The 14,028-nt window shown below is 36.9% G+C and overlaps 1 protein-coding gene across 7 annotated transcripts in view; it reads right to left on the reverse strand.

Annotated features, from left to right (window-relative positions):
- IMMT (inner membrane mitochondrial protein) overlaps positions 1-14,028 on the reverse strand; it is a 45,535-nt gene that overhangs the window by 17,470 nt on the left and 14,037 nt on the right. For 2 of the 7 annotated variants that reach the window (XM_045550013.1, XM_045550015.1), the window contains exons 3-7: positions 13,657-13,846; positions 8,014-8,125; positions 6,016-6,153; positions 5,550-5,645; positions 1,134-1,270 (exon numbers count right to left, since the gene is read on the reverse strand). In XM_045550013.1, coding sequence (XP_045405969.1) covers positions 1,134-1,270; positions 5,550-5,645; positions 6,016-6,153; positions 8,014-8,125; positions 13,657-13,846 — 673 coding nt within the window. The remainder of the gene's footprint in view (positions 1-1,133; positions 1,271-5,549; positions 5,646-6,015; positions 6,154-8,013; positions 8,126-13,656; positions 13,847-14,028) is intronic. The other 5 variants (XM_045550017.1, XM_045550016.1, XM_045550019.1 and 2 more) reach the window with 5 other exon arrangements.

The following is a 14,028-nucleotide window of genomic DNA, read 5'->3' on the forward strand; positions in this document are numbered from 1 at the left end:
GCATGTTAAATATCCTGTGTGCGTTCCATTTTGCTACCTGAACTCTGATACTTAAATTTTTTTCTTAGATCTAAAATAAAATAGAATTTTCTTTTAAGTTTTCAAAGTCTGTAGTTTCCAGCTATTAACATCTGAGGTCTAATGTAACTCTTTTGTGATGTAGTACATTTGACTGGAATAATGTAAAGTGTGTGTAAATTTTGTAAAAACTACACTGTTACGGTGGCAAAGGAAACTTACTGATCATGCATGATCCTGATGCTTGAGATTTACAGTTTCCGTATTTACTTTTATTTTACTTTTTAAATGAACAGGTAGGGTGATACATTTTTATGTACTAATTAACATGTTATTCATTATTTTTATTTTTTAGAGATAAGGTCTCACTCTGTTGCTGAGGCTGGAGTACAGCAGCATGATTATAGCTCACTGTAACCTTGAACTCCTGGGCTCAAGTGATCCTCCTCCCTCAGCCTCCTGAGTAGCTAGGACGACAGGTGCATACCACCATGCCCGGCTCATTTTTCTATTTTTTGTAGAGACGGGGTCTCACTATTGCCCATGCTGGTCTTAAACTTCTGGCTTCAAGCAATCCTCCCACCTTGGCCTCCCAAAGTTCTGGGATTATAGGCATGAGCCAGAGCACCTGGTGTGAATGTAATTATAAAGGAAATCTACTGAGTCCTAGTATTACATTTTGAAATCAATGTTATTACTTTATTCTTTGAAATGTTTGATGTAAGTTAAACAATCAGCATGAACATTTCAAATAGCTGGTGTTTAGGGGAATATGGGATCTCTCTGTATTATTTCTTATAACTACATGTCAATCTACAAGTATTGCAAAATAAAAAGTTTATCTGAAGAAATGGTTGGCAATTTTAAAGTAAAAAAAAGCAAGCAACAAATACATTAAGCACTATTAAGATCAAAACTAATTTTTATACCGTATCAGTGTTGTAAGATAAAATAAAGCACCATATATAAAATTAATTTAAAAAAACAAAGGATTTTCTCAGCTTATTTTTTAAAGATAATTAGTCTAGGCTGTCTTTGCTTAGTGAGAAAGTCCACACCATGAGGAAGAAATCAATATATGAAACACTACATGCCTAATTATTCCTTTGGCTCACCTCAGAATTGTCCATGGCTGCTTTCAGTATGTTGGAGTGTGCGTTGACAGCCTGGACTGCAGCATTCTGAGCTGCAATAGCCTGTAGAGTGATACTAGCAGTTTGGCTCAGAGCATCTTCTAAGCTCTTGGCTAGAGCTGAAAGAAATTAAAAGAACAGCTAAAAAACAAATCTCATAAATGACTTTAAGCTTTTCCTCTACTCCTGAGTCTTCCATTGCATTTTCCCAAAAAAGGAACAAAATACACATGGGACTCAAATTTACAGAATCAAAGTTTCACTTAAAAGTATGGTAAAATATGGATAATAATTAAACCTGAATAATGAATCTATCAGGTTTATTATACTATTTTTTACTTTTACATATATCTAAGTTTTTTCACAATAAAAAGTATTTTGGTTTTTTAAAAATCAGTTGTTTAAAGAAGGCCAACATATTTCAAATGAGAGAAACAAGGTTTAGGACACTATAGCCCCTTTTTCCTAGTAGAGGGTATAAATTCAGCAAAACCATCATTTTCATTTTAAATAATAATATCAACCCCAAAGGAAAAAGAGGCTCCCATTTTCATCCCCTTAATAAGAATAATACAACAAAAAGATATAAGGAGATAAAAGACAAACAAGAGAAAGAAAAAGACACACAAGAAAATATGCAAACAAGAAAAGCAAAAGCAGCTTGAAATGGACAGTGTTTTTCCATAAAAAGAATCACAAATGTTCAAGGGGCTACCACCTCTTAAGAAAATATTTCTATATGCTGCTTCAGGAATACCAGAAAGCAAGCAAAGAATAATTCAGATAATATGCTAAAATGGAAAAATGGTTATTTGAAGAAAAAAGGCCAGTGAGAATACCAATTAATAATAATTGATGGCTGGGCGCGGTGGCTCATGCCTGTAATCCTAACACTCTGGGAGGCCAAGGTGGGCGGATTGTTTGAGCTCAGGAGTTCAAGACGAGCCTGAGCAAAAGCGAGACCCCGTCTCTACTAAAAATAGAAAGAAAATTAGCTGGACAACTAAAAAATATATAGAAAAAATTAGCTGGGCATGGTGGAACATGCCTGTAGTCCCAGCTACTCAGGAGGCTGAGGCAGAAGGATTGCTTGAGCCTGGGAGTTTGAGGTTGCTGTGAGCTAGGCTGACGCCACGCACTCTAGCCTGGGCAACAGAGTGAGACTCTGTCTCGAAAAAAATAATAATAATTGATAACAGAGATGACAAAGAAATGGAAAATATATTTGGTAGAGGAGACAAAAACATAAGGAGACTTTGAGCAAAAGAAGCATAAACTGGCAATGAACAAATAGAACCTGATGAACTGCATGTGGTACCTCTGAACAAAGATAAAAGGAGAAAGCTAATGAGAAAACACCAAAAAATTATTGTGACACTGACGGTAAACTGAAGAGCAGGAGATATAAAGAGACAAAGATGCAAGGGAGGGAAAATGCAGTATTTGGCATCCATGACGTGCTTAATGGCAGACATCTATGTGCAGATAGCAGTGAACCACTTTACAGAGGCCACAGAAAGCAGGCTGCAGGGAGGCTACCTGCTGCTTCAAGCTCTCATCTATACACTGTGCTCTGATCCCTGATAAAAATTACACACATGCATGCACACATTTTTAAAGTAAAGTTTAGGAGAAAGCTACAAGGTAACAGATAAAATCCTGAAAATTTTCACTTTGCCCAAAATAGCAGAGGAACAGGACAAAGAAAAACAGATCACCAGACACCTCCATTTTAAATGTATAACTTAACTCAAAGTGCTCATATGATAAAGTGAAAAAAGTGAAAAGTGAAGAAAAAATATAAATAACAGAAAAAGTAATCTTGTAGTAGTAGAGAATTCAGGAAAAATTAAGAAATGGGAAAAAAGTACAGAAATATTACACCTATTTAGAAGTCATTTATTCAACATTCTCAACTATTTGTAACATGCCAAAAAACTCAGAAGAATGCAAACAAACAAAAACAAGAATCCAAATCTAAATAGCCAAAGTAATACCCAACACCTATGTTCATTCTGTCTCTTCTATTCTTTTATACAATCCTAACAAACTCGGCTCCTCAAATTAGGGCAGAACCAACATATTATTAGAAGGGAAGCAGGAACAAACAGAAATAAGTGATGGGGAGACCAAAAAAAGTATAAACCACTGCCATAAGAATTTAAAACAACTATCTGTCCAGCAAAAGCTACATACTCTACTACCTCAGAGACATTGATATACTGCAGCAAAGTACAATAAATATTGTCCCAAGTGCTTTGTTTAAGACAGGAAAGTACATTTTTTGGTAACTATTATCTTTTTTAAACCATCAAAACACTTAACATAAAATTGAAACTTAGCTCACCAATGTCAGATAAGAGCGCTACTAGAGTGAGAGTCCAGAGGCTAGATGATAAGGCAGAGTTGAGCCATTCTAGCTCCAACAAATAAATTTGCAAGTTTAACAATTAAAAGCCTCCCAGGCAAGCTGCTAAAACAGAAATAATCAATTTCTGTCTCCCAGAGTATGATGAATCTTCAGCACTAACCATAATAAAACAAATAGAGAAAGTACATGTATTATTTGGAATTTTCACCAACTATATATTAGGTCATTAAATATGAAATATCTGCTTTCAAATCAAAAGTGTAGTTTATTTTATCTCAAACAAGAAGAAGTACAATTAGTTGGGTGCGGTGGCTCACACCTGTAATCCTAGCACTTTGTGAGGCTGAGACAGGAGGACTGCTTAAGCTCAGGAGTTTGAGACTAGCCGGAGCAACATAGTGAGACCTTGTTTCTACCAAAAATAGAAAAATTAGCTGGGCATGGTGGTGCACACCTATAGCCCCAGCTACTTGGGAAGCTGAGGCAGGAGGATTGCTGCAGCCCAGGAGGAGTTTGAGGTTACAATGAGCTATGACAATGCCACTATACTCTACCCTGGCCGAAGATGGGAGACTCTGTCTCAAAAAAAAAAAAAAAAAAAAAAAAAGTTGTGGGCAAAGAAGCAGTACAATTTATCAAAGTATGCGCTAAACTATCAACACAGTTTTGCCATCTTAACAGTAGCTTGTCTATGCCAGCAGGATAGAAGCCTGGAGAGCAAGTGGCGATGAAATCTCAAAAGGCGTTTTCCACAGCTTATGGAAAACTGAATATTTTTCCTTGCAAGAAGTGCTCTAAAGCCTGGAAGAAGTGATAGTTGCTGCAAGGTCTGGTGAATATGGTGGATGACAGTGTTTCCAAGCCCAACTTCTGTGGTTTGAGCGACTTTGTCTGTGCAACATGTGGTCAAGCCCTGTCTTGCAAGAGGATTGGCCTATCTCTACTGACCAATCTTGGATGCTTAATTGCAAGCATCCTCATCATTTCATCTAGTTGGTTGCAGTAGACATCTGCTGTAATCGATTGACCAGGTTTCACAAGGCTGTCAGGGATAATACCAGCGCTGGACCATCAAATAGACACCAGTAGCTTTTTTTGATGAATACTCGGTTTTGGACTGTGTTTTGGCACTTCATCTTTATCCAACCATTGTGCCAAACACTTGTGATTGTCAAAAGGAATCCATTTTTCATCACATATAACAATACAATGTTGAAATGGTTCACTTTATGTCATGACAACAAAGAAAGGCAAGCTTCCAGATAATTTCCCTTCTGACGCTCGTTTAATTCATGTGGAACCCATCTATCCAGACTTCTTTACCTTGCCAATTTGTTTCAAAAGGTCCAATATTGTTGGAATAGTAATGTCAAACTTCACTGCTAATTCACGCATAGGTTAAGATGGATTCACTTCCACTACAGCTCTCAGCTTATCATTATTCACCTTGGTTTCATGTCACACACGTAGCTCGTTTTCAAGATTAAAACCAGAACAGAACTTCTTAAGTCATCAACATACTGTGTGTTCATTAGCCACATCCTGCTCAAACACCTCGTTGATATTTTAAGCTGTCTCCACTGCACTGGTTCCACAACAGAACCCATATTTGAAAATAACAATAATTTTTGACTTATCTGTGGTTTCACAAAAATTGGTCTAAAAAAATTTGAAAGATAATCAGAAGCCAAAACATGCATTTCAAAGACAGAGGATGTACCTTCACAATAAAATAAAACAAGAAGTGTCGAAGTGAAACTGTCAGAGATATCAACTGTCAAACTTAGTACTTAAGGAGATTGGACATTTCATACTTAATAAACTAATACTAAAGAGAGCTCTTGCCCCTATGTAAAAGAAGTTTAGGTGAAAAGAACACAATAAAATGAAGGTGGATAGAGCAATGCCACTAAAATAACAAAAGAAACTACAACTAGCTGATAGATGACAAACTTGTGCCGATGGTTTAAGAAGAGAGCAACCGAGAGATCACCCAAAGTCCTTAAGAAGCTGTTTGATTTACATACACTCAAGTTTAACTTGTTCTTGTTTTTCCTGTTGTGCAAGGCGAGCTGCAACTTCTTCAGGTGGTCGCTCCCTTACAGAAGATGAGGATGCCTCCTCTTGCAGCAAAAGTAAATAAGAGGAAATCAAATTTCAGCACAGAATTTTAACAGCTAACAGGGACATAAAAACATCATCATTTGTATTTGCCAGTTACATCAATGCAGGGAATTCTTCTCGTAAGGATTCTAAAACCACATCACCACTCTTAATGATTCCAAAATGAAGAAATAGGAATCAGGAATCAGCTCTTAACTTCCTTGTTTTCAAACACGTACTCAAACTTTTAAATTTTAAAAATTTCCTAAGCAAGCCTAAAGATTTAAACCCAGTATAAATGTATACTTAAATAGTGTCTAGGTGTTGCCTAGGCCTTAAATAGTTTTGACGAGCACATCATGCACAAAAAAACAAATATAAGTAAACTACCTGAAAGTGCAGGCGTAGGTTTTCCTTCACCAGTTTCACGGTGATCAGTTTTTATAGCTTCTTCATGCTCAATAGCAGGGGCTGGGACTGACGGTGTATCATCTGCTGCAGAAATAATTTGAGCTGCCTCTGTTGGCGCTATAAATATATGTTACTCATGGTATTTATACTTTCCTAGGTTAACAGAGAAACACACAGGAATCTACTACTACTACTACTACAACCCACTTCACATCTGACTCCTTAAAGGCACAAAAACATGTACTGCCACATGTTTGAATAACACTCAAACAAGGGCACAGTCTACCGCATGTACAAACTCACACAAAATGGACAGTGGTTGGGAAAGAACAAGAGAAAGAAGTCTTGTCTGCATCGATCTGCATTTTAACCATCATTATGCTCAGGCAAGACTTCTAGTAACAGTATTAAATCTTAACATACCAGAAGTGGACCTTAGATTTACATAACACAGAAAAACAGTAACAAAGGAAAAAAGAGCCTATAATAAAGATAGACAAAAGAAAGCAATTAACCAAAAAATATTTTTTAATTGCTTTGAAGAGAGGTAGAGATGAAAGGATTGGTGTGAGCAAGAAGATTACAGTTTTAAACACAAAAAAGAAAGTTCACAGTGAAGACCTTAAGTTAGTAAAGAAGAACAGAAATTAATTAAAAAAAAAATTAGATATTTTTAAAGAAAGGAAGGTTAAAAAACTAACAGCTTATAAATTAAAGTGTTGATAGAAGAGAAAAATAAATAATTCTAGAGCTGCAACAGGGGGGAAAAAAAGCAACAAAATAGATACAAAAAACTTTAAATGAACTGAAGGTCCCACATAAGAGATATTGCTGGATTATCACAAAACCCATTAACTGGTCTCCCTGCTTCTGCCCTTGGTCCATTACCTATTCACAACAGCCAGATGACCGTATTAAAATAAAAGTCAGATATTACTCCCTTGGCTCAGCATCCTCTTCCTGTCCCACTCAGAATATACAACAAAATCCTTACAATGGCTTCCAAGGACTGCTATGATAGGCTTTCTGCTTCCCCTCTGATTGCATTTGCTCCTGTTCTCCCCTCACTCAATTCACTCCAGCCTCATGTGACCCTTACTTGCATATGCTGAGCCTTTGCACTAGCTAATCCCACTGCCTGGGATGCTTTTTCCCACCAGTCTGTCACATGACTTACTCTCTTCTCTCTTTCTGGTCTTTGCTCAGATGATCCCTTCCAGGTGAGGCTTTCTTTACCCACTCCTTTTAAAACTGCAATATTCCTTCCCACACTGTCTGATATCCCATATATTTTACTGTTTATTTTTATGATCTCTCTTGCCTCATCACACCAAGGAGTATTAGCTGAGATTTTTTTTTAAACTACATTGTTCACTGCCATATCCCTAGTGCCTACAAGAATGCCTAGCACATAATAGACACTCAGTGAATATCTGCCGAATGAAAGTCAGGAGATTTAATCAAGGACAGAAGTAACAAAAGAGAAACATAAGAAGTTCAAATATATACTGAACAGGTTAGAGTTAGGCAAGTGTTGTAAATTAAGGTGGGATGACTGGTAAATTCTGAAGGCAAAAAGTATCTACAGTGACCAGAGCAAAACTCTTTCAATACTAAGACTGGAGAAAGAATCAGTGAAGTGGTAGAAAAAAGAATAAAGAGAATAAATTTAAGATCCAAAGAGGGAAAAAGGCTAGAAGTCAGAGAAAAATAAAGTGTAAAAGGAAAAAACAAACTCTGTTGTAGGCAAGACACTTCTTGCTGCTACCTTCACTCAACAGCTGTTCGCAATAAAGCCCAGTTCCCTGTCCCACAAAGCCAAAATGACAAGTAAGAATGCTCCTTCCCCCAGGATAAGAGCTGGAGGCCGTTAAGAGTCTTTGATGGGGAAGAGCCTTCCTCTTGACTGTGGATACAAATACATTAGAAAAATTAATTTACCTATGATTTTAAAAGGATGATTCTAAATATAAGTACCTGTTGTCGAAGCTGGAGTATCTCCCTTTTGTTTTTGGAGTTGTGAGGCAGGCTGTTTAGATTCTTTCATTACCTCTGATACACTAGAGATTTTTAGTGGAGCAGACTGAATCTTGGAAATAAAAAACATTTACATTTCAGATATAATACTATTTTTTAAAAAAGTAACATACAATAATCTGCAATATTTTAAAAGTCAAGTCTTTCAGGCTTTTAACATAAAACTATCAATACTTTACATATATATTTTATTAACCAAAGTAAGAGAACCCATCATTACTAGAAAAATGCAGTCCAAAAATTTCATTCCAAATGACTAGCCCATATTTTAGTAGTAATAAAGGCTTCTCTTAGGGTGACTAATAAAGTCCATGATGGATGACCTTCCCATTAAACACCATTCCTTTTATATACACAATACTAAGAAGGCTTTATCATTTCCTTTCTAAATGAAATTATGGTGTCTTCTGTATACACTCAGAAGCAAATGATATTTAGAGGCTCTGAGTAAAAAATATGGTTTTTTGTTTCTTTGATTTCCAGGATTCATGCAATTACACACTAAGATACATGACCAATTTATAAGTAATGCCCACTTTCCTCTTTCCCAATTATTGACTGCCTTAAGTTTAAGGCCCTATTCACTTAAGAGAACCACCAGATGATATGCCAGAGAAAACTACTGAGTAATAGAAATATTTTTATTTTCACTTATGTTGTCCCACTTTCTGCCAGAGTTTGGCAGTGGGACTCAGATATCCCTAAGATGGCTACTTAAACATAACAGAAATGGTTCTGAACTTTGTCACTACCAGAAACTAGAAATATATCCACTTTCTTTGTATTCAAATGTTATTGTTTTTAAGTTATGAGAAACATGCTAGCCTGGTGCAGTGGCAAACACCTGTAGTCCCAGCACTCTGGGAGGCTCAGGTGGGAGGATTGCCTGAGCCGAAGAGTTCAAGACCAGCCTGGGCAGCATAGTAAGACCCTGTTTCTACAAAAAAAATTTTAAAATTAGCCAAGCATGGTGGCGGGCGCCTAAGCTACTCAGAAGGCTGAGACAGGAGGATCACTTGAGTGCAGGAGTTCAAGGTTGTATCAAGCTGTGATCACAACACTGCACTCTAGCTCGGGCAACAGAGCAAGACCCTGTCTCAATTAGTCAATCAACCAATCAATAAGAAAAACAAATAACAAGCAAAATAATACCAAGATATATCAGTGGTTTTGTCTCTTCACTGCTCCTTTCCCATCTAGCTCTCTCAGGTAGCCACTGCTAACAGCCTGAAATCTATCCTTCTATTCCTAAGCATAAGCCCAACTATAAAAACACATACAGTTTTTCACTTCCTTAAACAAACTAAAATAGTGTTATATTATACAAATTACCATGTAAATTCCCTATTTTTTTTTTCTTTTAACAATACATCACGGACATTCTATTTCAGGTCAAGAAATTCTTTTCAGTTGTATGATATCCTCATGGAAGGATATCCCATAATTTGGTCAATTCTTCTATTTACAGACATTCAAGGTTTTTACAAACCACAAAGCAATGAACATCTCTGTCCATATAACGGAAATGTATCACAGTGTAATATCTGTGGGATAGTTTCCCAGAAGAGGAATTGCTGGGTCAAAGAGGTTGTATATTTTTAACAGATGTTAACAGATCCCTTTCACATAAGGTTCTAGCAACTGACATTCTCACAATAAACGTGTGTGTGTGTGTGTGTGTGAGAGATCTGTTTCCAAATTTGGTTGTTCTGTTCCTCTAATTTCTTTTCCTGTGTCAAAACCTTATTTTATTCAAGCAGCATTATAACAAAGTCGATATCTGGAAAAGCAAGTGTCCTCTAAGCCCTCTCCACCCCTTCTGCAAAATGTTCTTGACTAGTCTTACACATCATTAATTCTTCCATATGAACTCTAAAATCATACTGTCTGGTTCCTCACCCTCTAGAAAAATCCATTAGAGGCTGGGCGTGGTGGCTCATGCCTGTAATCCTAGCACTCTGGGAGGCCGAGGCGGGTGGATCACTCAAGGTCAGGAGTTCGAGACCAGTCTGAGCAAGAGTGAGACCCTGTCTCTACTAAAAATAGAAAGAAATTATCTAGCCAACTAAAATATATATAGAAAAAATTAACTGGGCATGGTGGCACATGCCTGTAGTCCCAGCTATCTGGGAGGCTGAGGCAGGAGGATCGCTTAAGCCCAGGAGTTTGAGGTTGCTGTGAGCTAGCCTGATGCCACGGCACTCACTCTAGCCTGGGCAACAGAGTGAGACTCTGTCTCCAAAAAAAAAAAAAATCCATTAGAATTCTTACAGATTTGTGTGTGTGTACACATATACCATGAAAACATCATTTCTCTCAAATATATACATGTTTAAGAGACATCTGAGACAAAAACATATATTTGAGAGAAATGACACTTTTATGATATTAAGTTCCATCCAGGAACATAATATCTATATCCATTTAGGCAGGTTCTTATTCCATGTCCATCAAAAAGATTTAATGCATATTGAGAAAATATTTATTATCTATGTATAACTAATCATGTTGGAACTAAAGATGTAACCATAAAATGCCTAGCTTTTGAAAGTAACAAGATGGTAACAATGCACAACAATAGAGAATGCTGAATAAATGGTAAAAAAACAAAAACACCAACTGCTACTGTAATTCAGAGGTGAGAAAATTCACTTAGGTCTGCGCAGGTAAGGATGTAGGCCTTGAAGAGAACATTAGAGGGCAAAGGAAAGGAAGTCATTCTGGGTAGAAGACCACCATGAAAAAAGTTGTGCAAATAGGATCTTTGTTGAGTTCTCTGCTTTGATCAAGGTCCTTAGAACAGTGCCTAGAACATAATAATCACTTGAATAACATATGTTGAATAAGTTAATGAATGGAAATCACAAGACATATTTACAAGGTCAACTGGCATAGGTCTAAGGATTCATTGCAGGAGATAAGGCTAGAAAGCCAAATAAGTGCCAGACTGCCGAGGGTACAGAATGTCAACCTAAGAATTAGCTAAGACTACAAACTACAGAAATAAAGAAACCCAATGGCTAGTTCCTAGGCTGACATTTTACCACTCCTGGCTTCATTTTCCTTATGCAGAATGTGAGACAATCCTTAAGTTCTCCTAAGTTTTTATATTCTGTGGTCTTCTGTCTTTTAAACAATAGGAAATGTTTGAAAGTTCCTGATAAGTGGTATCGTGAAAATATGAAAAACCTAATTGCCCTCATTTTTATTTGTTCTAAATTTTTTTTATTTCAGCATATTACAGGGGTACAAATGTTAAGGTCACATATATTCCCTTTGCCTCACCCAAGTCAGAGCTTCAAGCGTGTCCATCCCCTAGACTGTGAACACTGCACCCATTAGGTGTGTATATACCCAACCCCTCCTTCCCCCTCCCATCTGTCCAACACCCGATAAATGTTATTACTATATGTGCACTTAAGTGTTGATCAGTTAGTACCAATTTGATGGTGCTTGTTTTTTCATTCTTGTGATACTTTACTTAGTAGAATGGGCTCTAGCTCTATCTAGGATAACACAAGAGGTGCTAGATCACCATTGTTTTCTATTGCTGAGAAGAACTCCACGGTATACATATACCACATTTTATTAATCCACTCATGTATTGATGGGCACTTGGGTTGTTTCCACATATTTGCAATTGTGAATTGTGCTGCTATAAATATTCGAGCAATTGCACTTATTTTAGAAGATTTTCTGGTATTGATATGAGGATGACCTAGATATTGTTAGAGGGAATGATCTGGGGGGCAGGGACTGGGAAGAAGATGGGAAAGACTGTGTGTTGGGGGAGCAACAGGCCTAGTTTTCAGAAGATAATTTGGATATGAAGTGATAAAGGTCAGAAAAGGGGTAAGGATAGTGATAATGTAAGAAAATTAAATAAGATAGGATAGCTAACAAAATATGGGCAACTATAAAGAAGAATCTAAGAATTCTAACCTAGTTACCTTACAGCTTGGTATAATCTTTAATACAAAAAAAGCAAATCAGGAAGAGTGTAATTTGGAGGTGGTACAGTATGAACATGCTGAGTTAATAAGCAGAAATGTCCTGCAAGATAACTAAGGTGGAATGAGGAGAGGCCAAGGCTATCTGGAGAAAGAAAGGATTCATCTACAAAGAATGACATCTGAAGTCATGTCAAAGGAGAGAACGCTGTCCTGAATTTTTTAGCCTGACTCTATGCTCCTAGAACTGCTTCCAGCTATTTCTCTTGGGTCATGAAGCCTAAAATAGAACCAAGATTTCAGAATAAATCCACAAGATTCTGCTCCTTGATTACTAAAGCTGCAACTGTCTCCCTCAGGCAGTGTAGGAAAGCTCATATGGTAGAATAAATGATGTATAAGACTAGCCAAGAACATTCTGAAAAAGCATGGTTGGGGTGGAGTATGGGGAGGAAGTCAGAGGACACTTGCTTTTCCAAATATTAACTTTGTTATACGATTGGTCTCTAGATCATGCTAGATCCTCAAGAACAGAAATCCACCCATTTTCTGAGAAAGAACTGATCAACTATGTCCAGCCTCATAGCATAAAGAAACACCAAATAACAAACAGCCAAAAATCCATGCTCTTTTAAAAGAGTTTGTTTACAAGAAGCTGTATTTGAAAATACTTGAGAGTCTAATCTGTGCAGGCAATTGTGTTCTAAATTTAAAAAAAAAAGATGAGAGTTTAAAAAAATTGGGGGGGAATAAAGAGTGAAAGTCTGAAGAATATGCACAAAGTTTCAGAAATACAAGATATCCCTATTAAGTAATCAGCATGTGGCTGAAAATTCTGACTGTTTTATGGTCTAAAAGGTGCCATTATTAAACATAAGGTGGGTTCTTGGTCATGACCATTCCACATTTATGTTCATAGTGCTCTAAGAAAGAGCTTGCCAGCTGCATCAGTGTGGGCTGATATAAGGACACCCTTCAGTCCACAGAGCAGCCACAGTTACCTCCACCTAAGCCGTCCCCTCCATTTATCCTTGCACAATTACTTTGTATGTGGTATGTACTAACTGAGAATACTTATGGAATTCCAAAATACTTATAGAATTCCAGAATACTTACGGAACTCTAAAAAGATAAAAATCCATCTTTACTCATTATTATTTGTTCAATTTAAAGAGAACAAACACACAGCTGGCAAGTTGCACTGAATTAATTATACATACAAAATATAGTTGGCTCTCCGTATCCATGGGTTCCACATCTGTGGATTCAACCAACTGCAGGTCAGAAATATTTTTTTAAAAAAATTGCATCTGTACTGAACATGTACACATTTTTCTTGTCATTATTCCCTAAGCAATACAGTATAACTATTTACATAGCATTTACATTGTATTACGTATTATAAGTAATCTAGAGATGATTTCGAGTATATGGGAAGATGTGCATAGGTTATATGCAAATATCACACCATTTTATATCTGGGATTTGAGCATCCAGGGGATTTTGGTACTTGCAGGAGGTCTTGGAACCAATCCCTCATGGATACCAAAAGACAACTGTATTTTTGAGATGAAAACACTCTGCTTTTAAAATACTCCATTGGATAAATTGCAATATCGTTTAAAACTCTTACCGGTTTCTTTGGCAATGGAACATTATAAGGTGCGGAACCAAGAACCACCTCAAAGAGTTTGTCTGAGTAAGGTATGGTTTTCTCTACACTTTCCCGGAAATGGGAATCCCATTTGGCATATAGGATAGTGCCACCAATACCTCCACCAACAAACAAAAGGCCAGCTCCAGCAATTTTGCCAGTAGTCAATCTGAGAGAAAGAAAACAGGAAACACATTTATATTTCTTGACCCTCCAATACCTACTTTCCTATACCAATGTAAGAGTCTCAAAGACCTCTAACCTCTACTTCTCTGCCACTAACTAAGATCACAGCAGCCAAGTTTACCAGAACAATAGCATATCACTTTTTCATAATTTATTTCTAACATG

The sequence above is a fragment of the Lemur catta genome, chromosome 4 (assembly GCF_020740605.2).
Source record: "Lemur catta isolate mLemCat1 chromosome 4, mLemCat1.pri, whole genome shotgun sequence".
Lineage (NCBI taxonomy): Eukaryota > Metazoa > Chordata > Mammalia > Primates > Lemuridae > Lemur > Lemur catta.